The sequence below is a fragment of the Lepus europaeus genome, chromosome 11, assembly GCF_033115175.1.
Source record: "Lepus europaeus isolate LE1 chromosome 11, mLepTim1.pri, whole genome shotgun sequence".
In the NCBI taxonomy this organism is placed as follows: Eukaryota; Metazoa; Chordata; class Mammalia; order Lagomorpha; family Leporidae; genus Lepus; species Lepus europaeus.
This window is the reverse complement of record NC_084837.1, coordinates 3,059,862-3,082,461: the sequence shown is the minus strand read 5'-3', so window position 1 is coordinate 3,082,461 and position 22,600 is coordinate 3,059,862. Positions and strand designations below refer to the sequence as shown.

The window sequence follows — 22,600 nt, the reverse complement described above, 5'->3', positions numbered from 1 at the left end:
CCTGCCCACCACGGTGCTGCCCCTGGCCCCAGGACAGGGGCACTGAGCCCCCTTCTCCATGAGCAGAACCAAGGTCCCTGCAAAAGCAGTCGCCCCCTGTGCATGGGCCTCCCCAAGCCTGAGTGACAACCCCCGCATTAAATCCAGGTGGGGAGGGGGCGCCACCCTTGTTCACTTTCTTAGCTTCCCCCTGCACGACAGCTCAGTGACTCACGGAAATGTCATCGGTCGTGACCGGCGCTGTGGCACAGCCAGCTAAGCCACTCCCTGTAGCACCGGCATCCCATATCGGCACCAGTTCAAGTCCCCGATGCTCCACTTCCAGTCCAGCTCCCTGCTAATGCACCCGGGAAAGCAGTGGAAGATGGCCCGAGTGCTTGTGCCCCTGCACCCACGCTGGGGAGCTGGGTGGAGTTCCAGGCTCCTGGCCCAGCCCCGACCATGGATGCCATTTGAGGAGTGAACCAGTGATGGAAGATCTCAATCTGCCTGGCCCCCTCTCTCTGTACCTCTGCTTTTCAAATACATAAATCATCTTTAAAAATGTCATCAGTAATTGGGACTTTTCCTCCCAAGCCTTTGCTGCTGTCTGTGGGCCGTGTTCCCTGTGGACTGTTTCTGCCTGCAGGAGACACAGCGCCCCGTCCGGCTCCCCCAGGGGTGGGCAGACCCCGATCAGGGAGCCTCAGGCTGAGGTTTGGCTGTCGAGTGACATATGGACCTGTGGACCGAGAGGGGGCGAGTTTTTCCGGATCAGGTTCTGCCTGGACGTGCGCATCAGCAAGACAATCACCCAAACGGAGCTAGACCAAGAAAACCAGGCACAGCTGGATCTGTTTGGCGAAAAGCACTTAGCAAAACTGAAAACTGCAATTTTTTAAGCTTCTGCATCTAAGTCAAATTAAAAATATGGATATTCATTTATTTATTCTAGAGGCAGAGCCAGGGATAGGAGAGAGAGAAAGATCTCCCATTCTGTTTCACTCCCCTACTGCTGGGGTCGGGCCAGGGTGAGGCCGAGGCAGGAGCTCCATCCAGGTCTCCCGTGTGGGTGGCAGGGACCCAGCGTGGGGCCGTCAGCGCCGTCTCTGGGAGCAAGAAGCCAGAATCGCGCACAGCGCTGGGGCCCAGGGCGACTTTACTGCGGGAATCAGGCATTGCAAGCAGCGTCTTAACCATCGCACCAAACACCTGTCCCCTAAGGATTATTCATAGACACGTCATAGTTGTACAGGGGTGCTTGGAAAAATGCGTGGAAAATGTGGTTGAAAGCTAAGTTTATTTTGGTGTGAAAATTCGCGCCTGCCATGCGCTGTTTTGAAGACCCCTCGAGTGCACGGATTTCCACATTCCTGGCACCAGCAGGCACTTCCAGCCCATTTCCCCGGGGGCACGCCGAGGTAGGAGCCCCGTGCGTATTCGGGGCACCCTGTGACATTTTGGTGTCTGCCTGGCCCAGTGTCCCGCTGTCTGGGTGCCCCCTGGCCCACGGCTTCTGCTGGGGCACCCGGGCTTAGAAAACACTCGTTGAGGGGCTGACGGCAGTCACCGAGAGCGGGGCCCAGTGTGAGCCGCTCACCGGCCCGGGGAGACCAGGCCAAGGCTCCACCTGTGGGCTCGTGCCCGGCTCTTCCTCCTCACTTGGGGGGCTTCTCTTGGTCTCTGCATAGACCCCGGGGTCGCTGCCTGCTCACACCCCAGGGCACATGAAGGGACGGGGGGGGGGGGAAGGTGTGATTGGGAGGAAGTCCCGCAAATGGAGTGGGGGCTTCTGGCAGGGCCAGGGGCTTGAAGGACAAGAGCAGTTGCCGTCCCCACCACTTCCAGGGCAGGGTCGGCTGAAGCGATGCGCTCGTACTCGGTGTCACCCTCGCCACAGCCCTCTGCGCCATCAAGTGAACACCCCTGGCCCCCAGCCCAACTCCTTCCCCCCGGATCCCCATCCCGCTCCCTAAACCCGGATTTGCCTCTTGCGGACACTTAGGTCAGTGGCTACGGACAGCGTCTGTCCTGCGCCTGCGTTTGTTGGCTCGGAGCAAGGCTTCCAAGGTTCCCCTGGGCTCCGGGAGCCCAACGTTGTAGGAGCCACAGCAGCGCAGAGACGGGGGCCCTGGGCCGGGCCTGCAGCTGGCACCTGTGACCCCAGCAGGGGCAGGGGGCACGGCTCAGGGCCTCTCGTGCCAGGAGCTTACGGTCGGGAGCGTTCTGAACTCGGTGCTGTCTCGTGTGTGGAGTTGCTGGCGGGACCTGGCAGGTGGACGGGAGGCCTCAGTGTGGGCCGGTCCGGCACAGACCCTCGCCGTGAGGTTGGCGGTGATGATCTCACAGCCCGCTGTGAGGGGGGCAGTTCCACAAGGCACAGTCTGTGGTCTACAGAGTTCAGCAAGGGCTGGACACACAGGAGACTAATTACCACCTGCGACACAGGAGACGGTCCCGCCTCCTGTCACTCAGCAGAGGGTCCTACCTCCTGTCACTCTCAGAGGGCCCCACCTCCTGTCACTCAGCAGAGGGTCCCGCCTCCTGTCACTCTCAGAGGGACCCACCACCTCGTCCCGGCCGGCCCTGGTCTTTCTTGTCCAACTCCCAACAGGGGTCTCAGCAGCCCTACCACGTGGTCCTTGACGAAGGCCTTGCCCCAGCCTGTGGTGGGAAAACCAGTGGGCTGAGGTGGCCCCCAGCTGTGGCCCCGAGGTGCAGGGGTCGTGGCCAGCTGCACGGTGGCTGCAGCCTCTGTGTATTCTGGGATGTGTCGGCAAACTTCTCTTTCAAAGGGCTGGGGCAGCATTTGAGGCTGTGTGAGCCCCGTGGAACAGCGGAAGACATTGTGCAGGAACTTCGTTACAAGAGAGAAGACAGACTTCCTTACGGCAGGGTAATAATAACCAAGCGTAACACTTCTGTACTCAAACACCCATTGTGTCTACCAATGCGAAGGGTGCAGTTACGCTGGGCGGAGTGAGGTCTTGCTTAGCTGGCGCTGTGGTTTGGAGGCCGGGTGTCCCCAAGGCCATGTGTTCAAGGTTGGGTCCCCCAGATCTTACGCTGATGGGGCTCGGGGTGGACGCCCCGTCCAGCGACGTGTCTGCAGAGGCTGCTCCGGGGAGGGGTTGGCTGGACTGCATTGTTGGGGCGGAGCCCACGCACCCGGGAGCTTTGTGGAGAGTGACATGGACACAGAGACGCATGTCCCCCTTTCCATGGGACGCTCTGCCCCTGTCACCAAGCCCACGGGCCTCTGTCTGAGCTGTGAACCTGCGGCCCCGGGAGCCTTTCCGTATGGCGAGCTCTCGTAGGCATTCTGCTGTGGTAACAGAAAGCTGGATATAAAATCGGGGTTCGAAGTCAGTGTCCGGCCATCACTACAGACAGGCGGCCTCGCTCCGGCAGAGCCGGCCCTCGCGGCTCTGAGAGGCTGTTGCAGTGTTGGTACGAGCTCACCCGAGTGCGGGCCGCGGCTGTCTTCCGGACGCGCCCTCTGTGCCCCGGGTGCCGCAGCGCCTTCCCGCAGGATGAGGTTAAGCAAGGAGACACCTGTGGCTGAGTTCTGGCTGGACGAAAGCTGGTGTGGCCCATCCCTTCCCCGTGGCCAGGCGGCCCCCACGTGACAGCTTCACAGGCGGCAGGGCACACCCCAGCTCGGTGAGTGCCCCGAATCCAGACACAGTCCCCGGGCCACCAGGCCTGCTGTGGGTGTGGGACAAAGCTCGGACTCCCACCTTCCCGACGGGCTCCACCACCTCTCCGGTCACCCCTGGCCCTGCGCTCCTGAACCTCACAGCGACGGAGGCCCCGCTGGGCACAGCAGCCTGGGGGGCAGTGCAGCTGCAGCCGTGGCACTGGCGTTCCGTGACGGTTCAGGCCCAGCCCTGGGCTTCCGCAGGGGCCGTGGGGTCCAGGGGCCATCTCTGCCCCGAGCTCTCCCGGCTGACCGCTCAGCTCATCCCTCTGCGCTGTAAATGTGAGCTTGATTTCAAACTCCTGTGGTTGGCGTCAGAGCCTTTGCTGGGGCCAGAAAACGCCCTGGGAGCCCCGGGCTCGGGTTCGGCTTCCGCTGCTCTCACGACACGTGCACGGCCACGTGCACGGCCACGTGCACGGCCACCTGCGCGTCAGCAGGCACGGACCCAGCGTTTCTGAGCATGCGCGCCCCCAATCCCTGACTTTCCCTCCATGCAGCTGTGGCCACCCAACTCTGGGGTGACCCAGGGCATGCGCGGGCCACAGCCTTCCAGAGTGGATGGGGGCACCGAGCAGTGTGCCTGACGCCTGGCTCCACCTTAGGGCGGAGATGGACGGGAACACAGACGCGGAGACGGCCAAGGTCCCCACACCCAGCCTGGACGCCGAGCGGCCGAGACAGGACGGTGCAGCTTCCTGCTGCTGTGGGCAGAGGCCTCTTGCGCAGGTGCTGGTGGCTGCACTGTCCTCGCCCCACACTGCGGCTCTGCAGCGGCCAGGGCCACTCCTGCATCGCGCCCAGGCTGCACCTGCGGCAGGCGGCTCCCTGCAACCAGCGACCACTGCCCCCTTGCAATCCAAGTCCCCACCAGCGCCTTGTGAGGCCCGGGCCCTGCTCAGCTCCGCAGATCCTGTACGTGCAGTGTGGGTCACAGGGCCCTGCTACGTAGGTCACCGGCGCCGGGTGTGACCCCCTCTCCCGCACTCAGCATTCCGGAAGCACGGCCCCTGGGGGGCACGGAGGAAGATCCCAGCCTTCCTCTCACGGCCCCCTACCCACACTGCCAGGCCCACTGCAGGCGTGGCTCTCCCCGCGGCTCAGCCCCTGGCCCTCAAGTCTTAGTGCAATGTCACCGGTGTAGAGAGGCCTCCCCAGCCAAGCACCTGCGGTTGCACCTTGCCCTCGCCCTCCGTGAATGCTCGGCACAGTGCTCACGCGCTGGATGCGTGGTCGGCCTCTGGTGCAGGGCGCCCGCTCTGCGGCCGGCGTGATGAAGCCCAGGGCTCAGTCGGTGTTTGCCGATACAAAGACTCGCCCTCCTGCCTCTCGTTCCAACAGCAGAGCCAGCGGCCTGCTGGGCCCCGCTGGGGTCTGGGCTGTCACTCCCACCTCTTGAGTCGGCGCCGTCTACACCACAGCAGCCCCTTTAGCCGCGCGTGACTCTCGGCCCGTCTTGGACCTGGCTGTGTGGGGCTCGGCGCCTCGCATTTTATTTTGGTTCAGTTAAGCTGCACAAGGGCTCTGGGCGGCCGTGGTGATTATCCCCTCCACAGGGGAAGACAGTGAGGCCCACAGAAGGTGGACACGCGCCCAGAGCCATTTGGCTACTGCTGGGGACACCGGGATTTGAGCCCAATGGGCTGGCTCAGGAGCCCAGCTCCTAATTGTTATGTCATGCCCCTGGCTCGCGCCCAGTAGCTTTGAATGTGTTAAACAAACAGCCCTTCTTTAATTCCTCACTCCCCTCAGCTATTTCTCTCTCTCCCTCTCTCACCAGCACGTTGCGAACGGAAAGACTGGCTGTGTGGGCCATGTGTCCCGCTCTAGTCTGCTCCGGTCTGCCCTGTACCTGTGGCTCCATCCGAGAGCTCTCCCGTGACACCCTGGCTACTGTCTGAACAGGATTTGTCCCTTCAAACTCACGCAGTCGTTTAAACTCCAAAGCCTTTGAGTGATGTGGCTAGACGAGGGCATGGGGTGGGGCCCCATGTTGGATCCTGGTGGCCTCCCAGGGACGGGGGAGAGAGAGGACGTGCAGACACGGATGTACTCGCAGCCCGGCCGCTCGCAGGGCCGTGCCCTGTGCTGTTCGGATCTTGTGACTGCAGAGCCTGAGCCTAAATAAACGGTCTTCCTTTCCGAGGGGTCCTGGCTAGGTACGTTGCTATGGGAACGAGAAGCTGCCTAACACCAGGGCAGTGGCTTCCCGGTGGCCCTCGGAGTCTGTTTCACAAGGGCAGCCCTGCCTCCTCCCTGGGCGGGGACCTGGGGCTTGCTGGGTCTGGCTTCCCAGGGGACCTAGACCCACCTTCTCCCTGGGCACAGGGAGGACACAGCCCCCCCGGAGGAGGCAAGATGAGGGTCTGTGCAGCAAAGGGGTGGGCGAGAGCCCTCGGGGCATCTCTGGGGTCCCCTCTGCCCTGGGAAACCCATCGTCTCCGTCACCCTGAACCCGGCTCCATCCACAAGGATTCTTACTGTTCTTACTGTTGCCTGGCGAGACCACCTAGAATTTTCCCTGTGTGTGCACCCCCTACGACGTGTTTCAGTATCACTTCCACAGTTTTATAAGACTTCCAAGCATGCCAGACTGCGGAACACGTGTTCTCACAGCCTCCCTGCCCCCACCCCCAGGGGACCGGCGAGGAGCGTCGATAACTTCCTCCATGTGCCAGGCACCAGGCCAGAGGCACGGGCACCTCCTTTCTCAAGTTGGGCTTGGACAGTGAGCAAGCGGCCGGGCCACACAGTGAGCCAGCCGGCGGGCCACGGCCAGGGCTTGTGCCTCTGCAGAGGCTGCGTCCGCCCTCTGTCTGCTGCAGGGAAGGTTTTAATCCACAGCCGTGGGGGTGCCAGGAAGTGGGGCGCGAGCAAGGGCAGCTCAGGCTGTGGCGCCCTGTGAGGCGGGACTGGCCTTCAGCAAGGCGCTCCCGGGGCCGCCGCTTGTGATCCCGGCGTCCCTTATCTGACTGCTGAGACCCGCCTGCTCTGCTTCTGACCCAGCTCCCTGCCAGTGGGCCTGGGAAGGCAACAGAAGACGGCCCACGTGCTTGGACCCCTGCCAACCATGTGGGAGACCCGGATGGAGTTCCTGGCTCCTGGCTGCAGCCTGGACCTGTCCCGGCTACTGCCGCTATTTGGGAGTGAACCAGTGGATGGAAAATCTCTCTCCTTCCTTCTCTCCCTCTCCCTCTGCCTTCCAAATAAATAGTAAATGTTAAAAAAAGGAAGATACTGGAGATCGACTCTCCCCCTCCACAACCCAGCAACGGTAAAGGGAGAGCAGCCACCAGGAGCCATGGCTTAGGCGAAACCCCGGACCCTGTCCACTGCCCAGGTAGCGTCTGTGCCCGGCAGGCCCCGGGCTGTCCGCCCCCTCCTATGGCAGAAGAAAGGGCGCGTTGGAAAGCCTCCACCGAAGGGGCGAACGCCCGGCGGCCTCGTTCTGTTCACGTCCCAGCCTTGCAAGGCAGCAGCAGGCCTCGCCTCTGCTCTTGAGCCCCGCACCACGTGGGGGACTTCAAAGCCTGGGTCCCGCCTGGCTCCTTCCCTCGCCCCTGCCCCATTAGTCTCCTGGGGCACCCGATTGGGAGGACTCAGAAGTGGCTTTTCGGGGTCTTTGATGTGGCTCCTCCCCAACCCTGCTGGGCGCGCCCACCGCAGCGGGGAGGGAGGGGGGACTGGGGCTCCAGGTTCTGGCAGACTTCTCTCTAAATCAGGATCCCGCTGCAGGGCTGCGGGAGACCCCTGTTCAGATGGGGGCCTCAGTCCCACGCTGGTGAAAGCCACGGCTGCTGCCCAGGACTGACCGTGGCTGCCTCGGGAGTGGGACGAGCCCCCCAGAGCAGCCCGGAGGGCGGGGTCTGAGGCGGGGGCTAGGAGGGGGCGCGAGGTGACCAGGGTGGGCCCTGAGTTCTGTGATGGCAGGGAGTGGGGGTGTGTGGGTTGCAGCCCCAGCGACATCTGAAGACCGGGGGCAGGATGTGCCGTGCCGTGCCGTGCCGTGCTCAGGGGGCTGCGCCACACTCGCCCCTGCACCCGCGTGTGCAGACCCTCCCTCAGTGTGCCCGAGCCTACTTCCAGCTCCCGCTGGCTGAGGGGCCTCTCTCCTTTGCCAGGGAACTGAGTGAGCCCTGAAGTCCCAGAGGCCCCACCCCCTCCGCGTGCCTCCCTGTGGTCCAAGCTTCCAGGGCAGGAAACCAACTACCCCCCCCCCCCCAACAGAGCCCTGGCCTGGCTCGGAGCCCCTGGCCCTTTCCTTCCAAAGCCTGGCCATGCCACAGACTCCTGGGAGCCCCCCCCCCCCCCTGCTGTCTCCCTGGTCTGGGCGGTTCTCCTTTTCCTGCTAAATCCCTAGGCCCTCCCCAGAGACCCTGGGATCTGCCCTGAGCTCAGGGCCATCGTTTGGATTTCCTTTGCTGCAGGGCGGGTGGTGGAGGGATGCTGTGGGTGACCAGGTTCCCCGAGGCCGTCCTGCTGCCTCTCGCTACGCTCTCGTGAGCTCTGCTGAAACTCGGCACACTGAGCGCTGTGCACGTGCAGGAGCCACCCCTGCATCTCCAAGTGGCACTCAGGACAGGGTGGGCGACAAGCAGGCCCGGGCAGGTGCTCTGTGGGCTGCGTCTTCCTGAGCCCTCAAGGTGGCCCCGTCCTTCTCAGGAGAGCAGGTGCTGGGCAGACGCACCTGGGCCTCTTGATTGCTCTGCTGTAAAACTTCAGGGCAGGGAGGGAGGCTCGGCCCCAGGATCAGCTATTCACAGGGGTCTCTGCTCCGCTCGGTGGGCAGCTCACTGGCAGGCTGTCCCGTCCTGCCGCCACAGAACTGGAGGACACCCACGTGTTACAGGTGGGACAGTTGAGGTGAGAGCGGGCAGCGCCTGCCTTTACAGTGGCAAAGGTACCACCAAAGCTCCGCCTCTGGGCTCTCACGGCAACCCCGCTCCTCCACACCCCTGCGCCAGCCCACATCACTGACCCCTGAGCACCCTGTCTGGCTGCGCTCAGCTCCGCTGTCCTGGCCTCTGGCACGGGGTGGTCAGCCCCGGGGCACACGGTGGTAGACGCCTTCTGCTCTGCTTTGTGACGGGGGCACTGAGCTCACGGGAGCCGTCTTGGACACCATGTGCCTGGCAGCCGTCCTGCTGCTCTTCTCCGGGGGAGCTGGGGGCGCCCCCATAAGGCTGCTGTGTCCACACCTAACTGGGCCCAGCCTGGTATCCCCAGCACGCCGGCCCAGGCACCTGCCCTGCTGTGGCCACACGGAGATGCCGCATGGGAGAAGCAGTGGCTGGGCATTGAGCAGGTGCCACGTGTGTCTTTCCTGCCTGCAGAACCAGCTCGTGGGGACGGGAGGGCAAAGAAGAGCGGTCACGGCCCCATTGCCCACTGCAGACGGAACCAGCCCTGCCGCGGTTGGCCGCCAGCCCTTCCAGGACGGAAGATAGAAACAACACCACACAATGGGACTCTGATGAGGGCTGACATCGCCAGGTCACCACGCTTCACTGGTCACGTGGATCTCAACTCCCACGTGTCGGAACTTCCACAGGCAAGCTGAGGGGCTGTGCAGCCCAGCAGGGCAGCGCCCATCTGCCGCCCGCCCCTGCCCAGCCCACCCGGCTGCAGGACCCTCCACCCCAGTGCGCCAGCTGCCAGCCTGCTCCGTTCCCGACTCTGGCCTTGTCCCTCCAGCCCTTGGCGCCTGTGTGTGTTGAGGCCACATAGCCGGGCTGCTGGGACACGGCTTAAACTCTGGCCACTTTCCTCGTGGCGCGGGGCCTCTGCCTGTGAGCCACACACAGCTCAGTGGGTTTGTGGCAGACAATAATGCGGGGAGCCGTGCACCCCTCTCCCATCTTCCTCTCCATGGCCACGGCCCTGCGTGAGGCCACCACAGTCGGGGACATAAAGGATCCTGGGATACAGGCCACAGGGGCCTTCCTGAGCCATATACCCCCCTCCCATCTTTCCCTGGCCACGGCCCTGCGCGAGGCCACCACAGTCAGGGGCGTAAAGGATCCTGGGGTATGGGTGACAGGGGCCTTCCTGAGCCCCTCCCACCCCTTCTTTCATTCATTGTCCAAACAGGCACCTGCTGGCTGCTGGCTGCCACGGGCGTAGCCGGAAGCACAATTTGGCTTCCGTCCAAAACTGCCCCGGGCTTGGTGGGCTTCCGCAGAGCAAGCAGAGGCGCCGTGTGTGTGCGGACCGAGGGTGGGGAGTGTGCCCCAGGAAGCAGAGTGCTCAGGGGCCTCCGGCTGCAGCTGCAGGGGCTGGGGTCCGCGTGGGCGCAGGGGAGCTGCAAGCGCCCTGACACCGTGCACCCCTGTTTCACTGGCGCCTCCTGCATTGTGCGAGCCCCATGACCGGCTGTGTCTGAGCAGTGCCTCTGCGGGATGGACTGGAAGTCGGCAAGGAGCTGCTGCTGCCGCCGCCGGGAAAACCGGCAGGGCAGGGGGCGTCGCCGGGCTGGCCGGCCAGGGATCGGCCCCGCGTGTGTGGGGACTTGTCCTTAAACACTCACTGAGGAACTTACACGCCCTTGTCACAAGACGCATCTCTGGATCAGCCCAGACACAAGGTCGATGCTCCTTGTCCTGAATGGAAGGTTAAGCAGAGTGAAGCCCCCGGGGGCCCTCGTGTCCTGCCTGCCGGGGGCCGTCTCGACCTGGAAGCAACTTGGCTTCCGGTCTTCCGCACCCCTGCCCTCCTGTGCCCCTGAAGCTGCCGCACGGCCCCTCTGTGGTTCACAATTCACAGCGGAGGCAGAGGTGGATCTGGACCTGATCAAGCCCCAGTCCCTCGGTCCCCCCAGAGCTCCAGGGACTGGGTCCTGGGTGGGCCTGCTGCCAGGTGGGGACCTTGGCCGGGTACAGATGGGGAATGCTTCTCTGCCCAGATTCTCTGGAAATTTCCATCTGGTGCTCCTGGCCTGGCCCAAGGCCGTTTCTGACATACAGCACCCTCCTTTGCTTACCGTCACGGGTAAGGCCGGGCTAAGACTTTTCCCTGCCTCCCCTCTCGGCCCGGGCTCCCTGGGGAGCACAGCAGGAAAGAGGCGCATGTGGCTGACCCCTGGCACAGCCTCACTATGATATGCTTAGCTGCTCTGCCTGGGTCTCAGTTTACCAGTCCACAAAATGGGTTTTGCAGGAATTCTATGACAAATGTGTGAAACAATGCGCAAAAAGCTCCTGGTGTGCACCCAGGCATCCAGCAAGCGGCCACGCAGGAATCCCTTTTCCGACACCCATTTGAGGCCAACTGTGCGATGGGCATTGGAGACGCACACGCGGGTTCCCCCTGGAGAGAAGAACCAGGGATGGGGGCTGGGCAGAAGGCAGAGAAACCCGTCAGAGTCCCGGGTCGCCTGACGACGGGGAAGTGTGCGGTGAGCCGAGGTCCTGGGGGAGCGTCAGAGAGGGCAGCTTTCACAGCCCGGCGGTGCAGCCCCCACTCACCGAGACTACACGTGCAGCCTGCACACCGGGCTACAGGGTATGGCCCACTCACACCGACTACGCGGTGCAGCCTGGACAACTAGAGTATGTGGTGTAGCCTGCACACCCAGACTACACGATGCAGCCTGCACACCCAGACTAGGTGGTGTAGCCTGCACACCTGGGCCACGCGCTGCGGCCCGCTCACACCCAGCCTGCACACCTGGGCCACGCGCTGCGGTCCGCTCACACCCAGCCTGCACACCGTGCACATCTGCAGCTCCGTGGCGCGTGTTAGCACCACTAGACAAAGAAAACGCCAGGCGGCGGCCCCCTCCAGCTCTGTCATCCGGGTACCATTCACGCCAGGCGGCAGCCCCCTCCGGCTCCGTCATCTGGGCACCATTCATGCCAGGCGGCGTGCTGCCTCCCCTCCCACGGGGCACAGATTCACACGCAGCAGGCCTGGGGCTAGAGGGGGCCTGAGAACTCGCATTCCTACCGGACCTCTCATCGCCCCAGCGCTGGTGCGAGGGCCACACTTGGACCCATGGGTCCTGAGCCAGGCGCTCTCAGGTGTGGCCTCAGAAGGACCCAGGCTCAGCTGCCCCTAGAGTTGCCCTGATGCAGATTCCCAGGCCCCAGAAATTCCCGAGTGGGGCCCAGCGCTCTTTCCAACAAGCCCCCGGGGGTGCTGCCGCCCGTGGCAGTCAGGAGCCAGGATGCCACACGCGCGCCTCCAGGGCCCCCCGCACCCAGCCCTCCGGCCTCCAGGGCCCCCCGCACCCGGCCCTCCGGCCTCCAGGGGAATCGCGAAAGGAAAGCAGCGGCCGAGCCCCAACTCTTCCCAGCCCGGGGGAGCCGAGTCGGCCTCAGCTGCCACGGACTCCTCTCTTGTCAGGCTCACCTGGAAGCTAAGGACGCCTTGTGGAGGCCGCCCCTCTGGATGGGACAAGGACTCGGGCAGCCAGGAAGCTGGATCACGTGTGTGCACGCTTGTGCGTGTGCACTGTGTGTGTGTGCGCGCGTGCTTCCGCCTCCCATGCAGCCTAGGCTCTTAGACCGTGGGGCCCCTCCACAGAACTCGGACAGGTGGGCCGGCTGCAGCGCTCACAGAGTGGCCACGATCACGCGTGTGTACACTTCCCACGCTCCCAGCTCCCGCGGTGGGGACGCGGGCGCCTCCCGGCAAGTGCAGGCGGCACGGGCACAGCACGGGCACGGCCTGGATTTCCAGTTCCGCGTCTGTGAGTCTGTGTCCCTCGGCCTCTCTTCCCCAGGCCCTCTTGGCGCTATGTATTATTATTTAAATTGAATAGCGCTCACGGGGCTGTGGCTTTGTGAAAACCACAACTGTGCTCTTAGAATAAATCACGGTGCTGTGAGCGCCGCCAGGCCCCCTCCCGGCCACTTTCACATCTGTGCCTTGCGCTGCAGTCAAACACAGAACCCGGGCTTCCATCGCGGCCGCCTTCAAGTGCACGGTCCAGCAGCGTGGACGCCTTTGCCTTGTGCAGCCCTCACCCCCACCCCTCCAGAACGCGTGCTCTGCACAGCTCCACCTGTGCTGCGTGCCCCAGCCCTGGGCGCCCCCCCTCCCACTTCCTGTCTCTAGGGACCTCGAGCACATGGAACAGGGGGTTGGTTTGATGGGCTGGTTTTTAAAATAAAAGACTGACAAAATTTAACTTATATGAAAAGATAAGGGGGGGCAGAGAGAGAGAGACAGAAGGAATTGGTTCACTCCCCAAATGCCTGCAGCAGCCAGGGCTGGGCCAGGCCAAAGCCAGCAGCCAGGAGCTCAATCCAGGTCTCCGACGTGGGTGGCAGGGGCCCGTGGGCTGAGCCATCGCCGTTGCCTCTCAGGGTGCGCACTGGCAGGAAGCTGGAGTCAGGATGGAGCCTGGCCTTGCAGCCGGCACTGTGATGTGGGATGTGGGTGTCTTAACCACCAAGCCAAACGCCCCCCGTGCCTCCACCCCCTGGCTTCTTCCACTGAGCACGATGTCCTCAGGGTCCATCCATGTGCCTCACGTGTCAGAATTTCCTTCCTTTTGGGAAAGTTTCAGGCACATGTGGTGTATCAGGTTAGTCTCCACCTGCGATGCCCGCATCCCATGTGGATTCCAGTCCCGGCTGCTCCACTTCTGATCCAGCTAGAATGGCCTGGGAGAGCAGCAGAAGATGGCCCAGATGCTTGGGCCCTGCACCCACACGGGAGACCTGGAAGAAGCTCCTGGCTCCTGGCTTTGGCCTGGCCCAGCCTTGGTCATTGCAGCCAATTGGGGAGTGAACCACCGGATGGAAGACCTCTCTCTGTAACTGTGCCTTTCAAGCAAATAAAAAATAAATCTTACAAAATAAAGAATTTCCTTCCTTTAAAAAAAAGTTTTATTTTCATTTTATTTGAAAGGCAGAGAAACAGAGGGGGTGGGGGTGGGGAGAGGGACATCTTCCGCCTGCTGGTTCATTTCCCAAAATGCTCACGACAGCCAGGGCTGGGCCAGGCTGCAGCCAAGGTCTCTATCCGGGTCTCCCACGTGGGCTGCAGGCTCCCAAGTACCTGAGCCGACATCTGCAGGTTGTGTGTTAGGAGGAAGCTGGGTCAGCAGCGGTGTAGCCAGGACCCAACCAGGCCCTATGACGTGGGCTGCGGGCTCCCACGCAGCGGCGCAGCCCCCGAGCCACAGGCCGGCCTGCTTTTTAAGGCTGAATAACGTTCCGCTGTCGGTATACTCCACATTTTGCTTATCCACCCATCCCTGCTGACGCCTGGCTGGCTGTAACTTTTAGCTACGGTGGCTAAGGCTACCACGAACGTGGCACGCACACACGGTGTTGAGACCCTGCCTTTGTTTCTGTCGGGCTTATACCAGGGTTGGGTTTGCTGGGTCGCACAGTGATGCCGTGTGACTTTTACTGATTCCCGCAGCACTGCCTCCCCCCGCGTTGTGTGTGTCTTACGTCATCTCGCAGAGCTGCAGGCTGGGTATCACTGACTCCCTAGACAGGCTGGGAGACTGAGTCTCGGAGGGGATCTGTCCCTCGGCCACGGTCACAGAGGCACTGCGCCTCACCAGAGCCTCAGTCTTCCAAGGCAGCTCCCAGCGGCCCCGCCGATGCTCTGGATGCGAGCAGAGGGGAGCAGGCCTGGGTCAGCAGCAGGGAGAGCCGTGTGGCGGAGCCCCACGCGAGTCGTTCTGACCCTGCTGGGGTGACGGCTGAGGCGGGGAGCAGCGGCAGGCTGGGGCAGGGGCTGCAGCCCCCGGGCTGGGCCATCACGGCCGGTCCCTGGGAGGCGCCGGTCACCACGCTGCTGCCTGCTGTCCCGCCTGGCTGGAGGCCCCCTGCCCAGGCCAGGCCAGACCCCAGAGGGCGCTGGGCTCTTGCTCCTCGTGGGAATGAACTGTCTGAATTCGGGTGCAGCTGGGACGTGAGGCAGGTGCACCTGAGGTCAAGTCCCCCATCCACGGGGCTCCGAGGGGCAGTGGAGCACCGTTGCTGCCAACAGCCGAACAGCACAGACCACCACCTGTCTGTCAACCCGGCTCACTTTCCGTGAACTTCTCAGGCCTCTGCCTCCGTTGTTTAAGCCGTGCGGCTGTCCGCCGCCCACGAGGGCAAGAATTACCTGAGCACTGCTCCTCCGGGCACAGCCCTTGCTCTGTGGTTCTAGAAGTCAGGGAAAGCTCAGGGGTCCCCGGGCAGAGCCTCGGTGGGCCTGCCCTGTCCTTGGCACCCCTAGAGGCTGTGCCCAATGGCCATGGCCGCCATTGCGTCCGGGGGACCACCTGACACGGCCGTATCTTCTATAGGCTCGGCCGTCTGCGGCAGCCTTGAACTCTGTGTGGTACAGAAACTGGGCTGCCCCGGAGAGAACAAAAGCCAGGTGACTTCAGGACCAAAATGTGGCTAAGAGCAAGTGGATCACAGAACCATGCAAACCCGGCTGGGATCCCAGCTCCTCACCCACTGGCTGTGTGCCCTTAGCAAGTCCAGGAACCTCTCTGTGCGTCCACGTCCCTGTCTACACACCAGCGGCAGGGTGGGCGGGGACCGAAGTGAGATGGGCGGGCTCTTAGCAGGGCAGCGTCGGCCCCAGAGAACGGGGCCCCCCGGGATGCCCCCTCTCCTGCGGGTGCCCAGGCCCTCCCGGGGGCTCCCTCCTCCTCCTCGCCAGGCTGTGCCAGGCCTGGGGAAGCTGAAGCCCTGTCCTTTCCTGTCTTTGTCTAGAAACTTCCTTGGGGCCCTAATCATCTGCCTTGTTTTTCTCTCAGTGTGCGCACGTCTCTCTCCTGGTAATGAGACGGTCAAACGAACGCTGTGCTCCAGGGCCATTCTGATGAGACGCAGAGTGGACGAGGCAGCGGCTGGCGGAGGGGACGCAGGGCGGGCGTGTGTCCTCCCCCACTGCACAGAGGGGCTTCCGAGCTGGCACCGCTCAGTGCCTTGCTCTTCCTGGCTGCCACCTCCCACCATGGCCCCGGCTCCCAGGGCCCCCGGCTCTGCCCCGCAGCGGCCCTGTGAGGTGCGAGGCGTGTGCCGTGAGAATGGGAGCACGCCCACTGTCCCCACGGGAGGTCATTGAGGATGCCACTTCTGGATTGTTCCCTGGCTCCCTGGAGCCTGGGTTCATTCCAGCTCTGCGTCTGTGGCTTCGAGTTATGTATCTGTTCTACACCTCTACCTTCTCCTCTGTAAAATGGGCTGACACAGCCCGGGCCTCCTCCCACGTGGGAGGATTCCAGGTGGGGGCGAGAGTTACGTGCTCAGACATCACTGGGTACACAGCAGACACCCAGTTGGAGCACGCTGGCTGTCACCCTCTGCTGGCCATGTCCTCCATGGGGACACAGTGAGGAGGGAGGCTGTTTCCCGGGAGACCCCTGGATGCGCCTCCCAGGCTGCTGGGGTTCAGAGCCGGCAGCTGTCTGGGAAAGAGGGGCTGGGGTTGTGCGTGGGGTTACTAACGTCAGCCAGAGAGGAGCCATTTCTGCTGCCATCTGTGCCCCTTTCATAAAAGGGGCGCCTGGGATCCCCCCAGGAAGCCCCCTTTCAAGGGCAGGGGCTTCTCCCCGGGCAGTGATGGAGGGTACCCGATGACCACCGGCACCATCCTGGCTACTTCGGGCCTCCTTCCCTTCCTTCTGGGTCACTGCCCACAGGCACTTGGGAGGCCCTGTCGGGGGGCTGTGTCCACCTCTGTCCAGCCTGGAGGACGTATGTGTGCCAGCCTCAGCGTGGGCGGGAGGCAGCCCCTGCTCTGAGTCCCTCTTCCCCTCAGCAAGGCGCTGGGGGAACCCTTGGCTGAGCCAGAGCTTGCTTCGTGCAGGGCCCTCTGGGAGCCTAGCGCACAGCGGGTGGATGGGTGCCTGGGAGGGTCGTGTGGTCGCAGCCCTTCCACTCGGCACCACGGTGGAGTCGGCCACTGCTGAAGCCGAGGGTATGCCGGGACAGATGGGTCCCATCAGGACACAGGGCGGCTTCCTAGCCGGGTGGGGAGAACGTGACAGCGGCCCAGCTTCTCCCCACACCCCCCTGCCACCCTGAGGACCTCAACACAGCACAGGGGGTGCAGGTCAGGGGCACAGGGCAGGGGTGGGGTGATCTAGACGGGAGAATAGCACGTGCAAAGGCACACAGAAGTGGAGTCATGGAACATTCTGGAGAACTGTGAGCAACAGAGGGTGGCTGGAGCCCAGGGAGGCTGGGCAGAGAGGCCGAGGCCAGGCCACGTGTGGCTCTGGGTGCCCTGCTGAGAGCAGTGGGGGGTTGGCACCTAGCACAGCAGTTCCGATGTTGGCTGGGACACCCACATTCCATATGGGAGAGCTGGGGTTCGAGTGACGGTTCCACTCCCACTCCCAGCTCCTGCTGATGCAACCCCTGGGGGGTAGCAGGTGATGGCTCCGGTGGTTGGATCCCTGCCACCCACACAGGAGACCCGCACTGAGGGCCCAGCTCTTGGCTTCAGCCTGGCCCTCGGCAGCTATGGGCATCTGGGGAGTGAACCAACACACAGGCGAGCTCGGTCTGTCCCTTTCAAACAAAATCAATTAATGAGTATGAAAGGAACAATTAGAAACAAAAACAATGGGAGCCTTCTAGAACCTCACTCTCCCTGAGAAGTATTTATAATTTGCAATTTCAAACATCGCCAGTTTGAAGAACCTAAGCAACTTCAAAACCTAGCAACCCTGCATCACCGGGGAGGGCGGCCCTGAGTGCGGGCTGGTTTCTAAGATGGGGCTCTATTTACAATTTAAATCTGATGCTAGAACAGTTGGCAACAGGACTTGGGCAGGCGAGTGAAAGCCAGAACTCCCTTCTCTCCCGTTTTATCCTCCAATCCTGTTCCCACTGGAGAGGTGTGCACCAAGACTTCGGAGAAGAGAGGCGCTTGGCTCTCACGCCGGGCCTGGACGGCACCGTGCGAGGCCACTTTCTTCTTGTCCACCTGGACATCCACACCTCGTGCCTCTCCCTCCATCTTGGCTGGAGGCTGGGGCCGCTGCCCACTCACAGTCCAGCCCCAGCTGGGGGTCTGTGCTAGCGCCTCTGTGTCTTTAGGCTTCCCAGATGGGGCCTGGTGTGTGGCTGGGGTGCCCTGGGTGGCATCAGCTCTGGTCAGATGTCCACTCTAGCATGTTGGCACAGAGAGGGGTCACTTGCTCCAGACCCCTGGAGCCCAACCCTAGGGTCTGCAGACACAGGGCCGGCCCCTCCAGCTGGCACGAGAATTGGGTGTGCAATGGAGCGGGCACCTGCTCTGCCTGAGATGCGTCCACCCCAGAGCCACCTGTGAGCCCAGGAGCTCGCTTGGACCAGATGGACATTTTGGGGCGAGGAGTCCCAGGAACATCTCCATTCCTCCTCACCCACCTTCTTCCTCCCTAAATTATAGACAGGGGAATGAGAAAGGCAAGACCAGGCTCTCAGGAAAACTCTGGGCCTGGGGAGTCAGGAAGATGAGCCTACCATCTACTCCCTGACACCGCATGGGAGAACAGGATTTAGAGGACACAGCAGTGCCATGTGATGGTCACAGCCATGCGGTTGGGGCTCCTGTAGGCTGAGGGTCCAGGCACGTGACTTACCCACTCACATAGCCTCTTCGAGCCTCACTCCAGCAGGAAACTGGGCATGGCAATGGACACGCAGCTTACACGGGTTTGGGGTGGACTTTGGAAAGAGCAGTTGGCCCAGTGCCTGGCACACAGGAGTTCCTGGTGCCACCGGCAGGTGGCCAGGGGGTTCCGCTGAGGAGTGAGTGTGTTGGCAAAGCACCCTGAACAGCGCTTGGCACACAGAAGTAGCTCAGTCCATGCTACCCATGGTCACCATCATCAATGCTGTGACGGCTGTCGCTCTCATGACCCTAACTGGAGCTCCTCACTCCCTGACGATTAGGGCAGGGGTCACGGCAGGCGAGGCCTGTGTGAGCCTGCCCTGCCTGCACCTGCCGGGTATGGTCCTGCACAGGTGCGTGGCTGCTCAGGCTCAAAGTCACCCTCGCTGGTATAGGGGCGAGGTTTCTTCAGGGGAGCCCATGTTCCCTTCCTGGGCGAAGGCTCTGCCGTGTCTGCAAAGCTTCCCCAAGCTCTGGCTTCGGATGCGAGCGTGCGCCTGGGCCACCGGGCCCCACTCCGGTGCTTCGTTGAGAACTGAACTCTATGCTTCCTCTTCGCACTTAGCCCCTGCTCCGGGACAGCAAGAGCATCAGCACCAGAGCCCTCCCAGAACACCCTGGCCAGGGCCACCGAGGCCACCACATCACAGCCTCCTCTCTAAAGTGGCAGACAGGTGTCCCAGGAAGCAGAGCGCCTCTTCCTCCACAGCTCAGGTGGAAGTCGCTTGCTCCCTTCCTTCCCACGAGATCCCAGGGCCTCGGTGAACCCCTGCCTTCCCCCAGGGACTCCCCGGCAGGTCCCGAGCTGCCCCCAGCACAGGTGGAGAACAAGCTGGGGGATGAGCGGGGCTGGTGTAACACGATGTGGGCTTGGGGAGCCACGCGCCAGGGAGCTCCTCTCGTCCCCCTCCCTGGCACGGAGCCCAGCTAGCTGTGCGAGCAGGGCAGGTTCCGAGGAGGAGGGATGAAGCGGGTGTGTGTGACAAGCTGGCTCAGAACCCGGCAGGAGGTGCTACTGCGGTTCCGCCCTCTGCTCCACACCTGCCGGATGGATCCCAGAGTGGCCTCTGTTCCTCTGGATTCAGTCCAAGTGGGGCAGGCTGAGGGTGCGACTCGAGTGACGCTCCCCATCACGGGCAGGTCCAGCGCCGGTGTGGGCAGCCACATCAGGCTGGAGTGAGGGGTGTTCAGGCCTGGCGTGGGACTGGTCAAGCCAGGTTCAGCCTGAGGACGAGGGGTATACGGCAGAGGGAAGTCATAGAAGATGGCAATTTGACCTGTTGGCTGTTTGCTCCTGAAATCACCCCAGGAAGGGGCAAGATGGGAAGCAGCAAGACCCCCCAGTCACACAGGTCAGGGACACAGCAGCGACACCAGAGCCTCAAATACACAGGTGCGCTCAGGGCTGGGCGATGCCTCCCGGCACCTGTTGGAGCAGCTTGATGGGCGGGTGGAGGCTCAGAGAGGCAATTGACAGGAAAGCTTTAAAAATTAAAGTCTCTGGCTAAGAAGGTGTAAGGGGAGGGTTCAGCTAGGGGATCAGGGGGGCCGCCCCGCGGAGCACCGGCCCTCCCTCCCACTCTTCGAATGTCAGCGAGCATCTGGGCCGTGCAGGACCGCGACTGGAGGAGGTCAGGCGCCCAGGAGGAAGGCCCTGCCGGCTGCGTTCTCCCTCACCCCAAGACCCGACCCGATTTGCTTCCCGACCCACGTTTCTAAGTTGAGAAGCTTTGGAAGTGGCCCCTTTCCCTGTGTCCGCGTGGAAGCCGATGGCTCATGGCGCAAGAACGCAAAGCCGTTGGTGAAAGTTTTCGGAGCGCGGGAGGCAGCCGAGGCTGGGGAGGAGAAAGGTTCGGAGGGAGGGGTCCTGGGAGCCCCGCCGAGTCCACCGGGGACAGCTGAGCTCGCAGGCAGGGGCCGGGGCGGGCGAGTGGCGCCTGCTCCAGGCTGGGGTCCTTGGGGCCTGGGCGTCTGGGACCCAGGACCGAAGCTTCCCTCGGACGGACCTGGCGGCGTGGCGGAGCCTCCCCTCGCGCTGACAATGAAACAGCAAACGGGACAAAGGAGTGGCGCGCGCGGCAGGGCGCCGGCTCGGCGCAGTCCCACGGAGGAGGGGACTGTCTCCGCTCCTCCACACCTCTCCACCTCCTCGCCCAGCGCCTCCCAGACCCCCAGCTGCTCCCCCTCCCCCGCAAGCTCCTTGAGAGGGGCCGGGCCCGGTGGGGCGGGGCGCGAGGCTCAGCCTCCCTGCCACGGCGCCCTGTGTCCGGCGCCGCCAGCGCGCTCCCCGGGTCGTCCCGGGTCGGCGGAGGAAAAGGGGCGCGTGTTCCTCACCCACTCGGGAGACGGCGAGGGCGAGACCGTGCTCCTGGGAGCCCAGAAGGCCCCCGCCCACCCCGGGCGGCGGCACAGACTTTCCCGAAATGTCTCCATTTCGGCGCTGCGAACGCACAGTACCCCGGGGTCGCCGGGGGGCGTCGCGGGGTCTGCTGGGCGACAAAAGCCAGGCGAAGGCGGGGGGCTGGGGGTTCTAGCCCAGCCCTAGTCCCAGCCCCAGCCCCGCGCGCCCGGCCTCCAGCGCTGCCAGCGTCCGCGCGGGGCTCCCGGGACGGCGGGAGGCGCGCGCGTGTGTCCGGGGGTGCAGGGAACATTCGCGCTCCCCGGGGCCCGAGCGGAACCCCAGCCCTCCGCCCCAGCCTGGGGATCCCCGCCTCGCGTTCCGAGATCTCCGCGCGCCCCCTGCCCACTTTGCCAAGGCGAGAAAGCGGCCGAGCCGGAGACAAAGAAACTCCTGCCTCCCAACGCTCTCGGCCCCGCCGCCCGCCCGAGACACTCCCCGGCGCCCTCCCGCGACCCCGGCGACGCCGCGCACGGACCCGCCGCGGAAGAGGCCGAGAGGACGAGTCCGCCTCTGGACAGGGGGCACCCGGGGGCCGCTCGGGACCCGGCCCGGGGCCGCCCCACGCAGCCGCGCCCCGACCAGCGCTCCCCACACCGTCCCGGGCCCCGGCGCCGCGCCCCACCTCTCCAGAGGAGCGAGGGGCGCGCGCACACAAAGCGGTCGCGCAGGGACCTCGCCGCGGCTCGCGCCCCACCCGGCGAGGGGATTTACCCGAGGTCTTCCTCGATCTCCGAGATGTCGGCGAAGAGGAGCAGGACCACGAGCAGCGCGAAGGCGGCCAGCACCCAGCTCCGGCACTGCAGCTGCATGGCGGTGTGCGCCCGCCGGGCCGCGGGCGCCGCGGGGCAGACCCTGCGCTCCCGCGAGTCGGGGCCGGCGGCGGCGGCGACAGACGCGGGCTCCCCGGCGCCCGAGCCCTCGCTCCTCCCGCGCGGCTGCCCCGCCCCCGCCCGCCCCGCCCCGCGCCCGGCCCCGCGCGCGTTTGACGGCTCCGCTCCGCGCGCGGCTCGCCTCCGCCTTGGAACCCCGGAGTCCGGCGCCCCCGGCTCCTCCGGCCCGGCTCCTCTTAGCTTCCAGGGCGCAGGGCTGCGGGCAGCTTGCTCCCGCCCGGCCTCTCAAAGTTTCCCGGGCACAAAGGCCGACACCTGGGGACGCCCCGCGCGGGCGGCGGTCCAGCAGGCGACCGACGAGGCGCGGCGCTGGGGACTGGCGGGGGAGGGGGGCGAGGGGAACCTGGAGAGCCACAGACTTGCCAACTTTGGCGGCCTGTGCGGGCGGGGACTTGGTCCGCGGGAAGCCGGCCCGCACTCTCCATCCACGGACCCGAGGCCCGAGCCCGGGGACCCGCCGGGGCGATTGCTCAGCGCCCGCCCCGCCCGGGCCTCCCGCTGACTCTCGCTGGCTTCCCCCCAGCTCCTGCCCCGCCCTGATCCAAACGCAGCTCCCCCACCCCACCCCCACCCCTGCCGGTTCTTTGTCGGCTCTGCTCCCCAGCCTTAGACGGTTTATCGCAAATGACGTTTTGCACCATCAGCCCGGGGTGGGAAGGGCCCCGTTAGTTTTACTACGATTAGATAATTGTCTCCCCCACCCCTTGCACCGATTGTAACAATTCCTAAAGTGACCATGGGGGGCGAGAAGGGTCCTCGGGTTTGAGTTGGGGGGTGGGGGCGGGGAGAGTCCCGCAGAGAGGCACAGGGGACAGTGCAAGGCTCGCAGGGGGCGTGGCTTCAGCCAGGTCTCTTCAGGATGACCCCAGGCAGGTAAGAGGGCCTTGTGATTTCCCCACCAAAGCCCACACGTGCTGACTCCTGCTGCCCCCTGTGGCGAGGGGTGCAGGACAGAGGCCTCGGGGTTGGGGGGTGCCGGCCCCTGAAGCCCTCCCCGGCAGGAGGAGCCCCCATGGCTCTGCAGAGCAGCGAGGGGTGCAGGGCTGCTCCGAGTGCCCG

At 64.1% G+C, this 22,600-nt stretch overlaps 1 protein-coding gene across 2 annotated transcripts in view; it reads right to left on the bottom strand.

Annotated features, from left to right (window-relative positions):
* The window catches only part of ST8SIA2 (ST8 alpha-N-acetyl-neuraminide alpha-2,8-sialyltransferase 2), a 39,150-nt gene extending 17,690 nt beyond the window's left edge, over window positions 1–21,460 (bottom strand). For both annotated transcript variants that reach the window (XM_062204537.1, XM_062204538.1), the window contains exon 1: window positions 21,363–21,460. In XM_062204537.1, the coding sequence (XP_062060521.1) occupies window positions 21,363–21,460 (98 nt within the window). The remainder of the gene's footprint in view (window positions 1–21,362) is intronic.
* Between the last annotated feature and the right edge of the window lie 1,140 nt (window positions 21,461–22,600).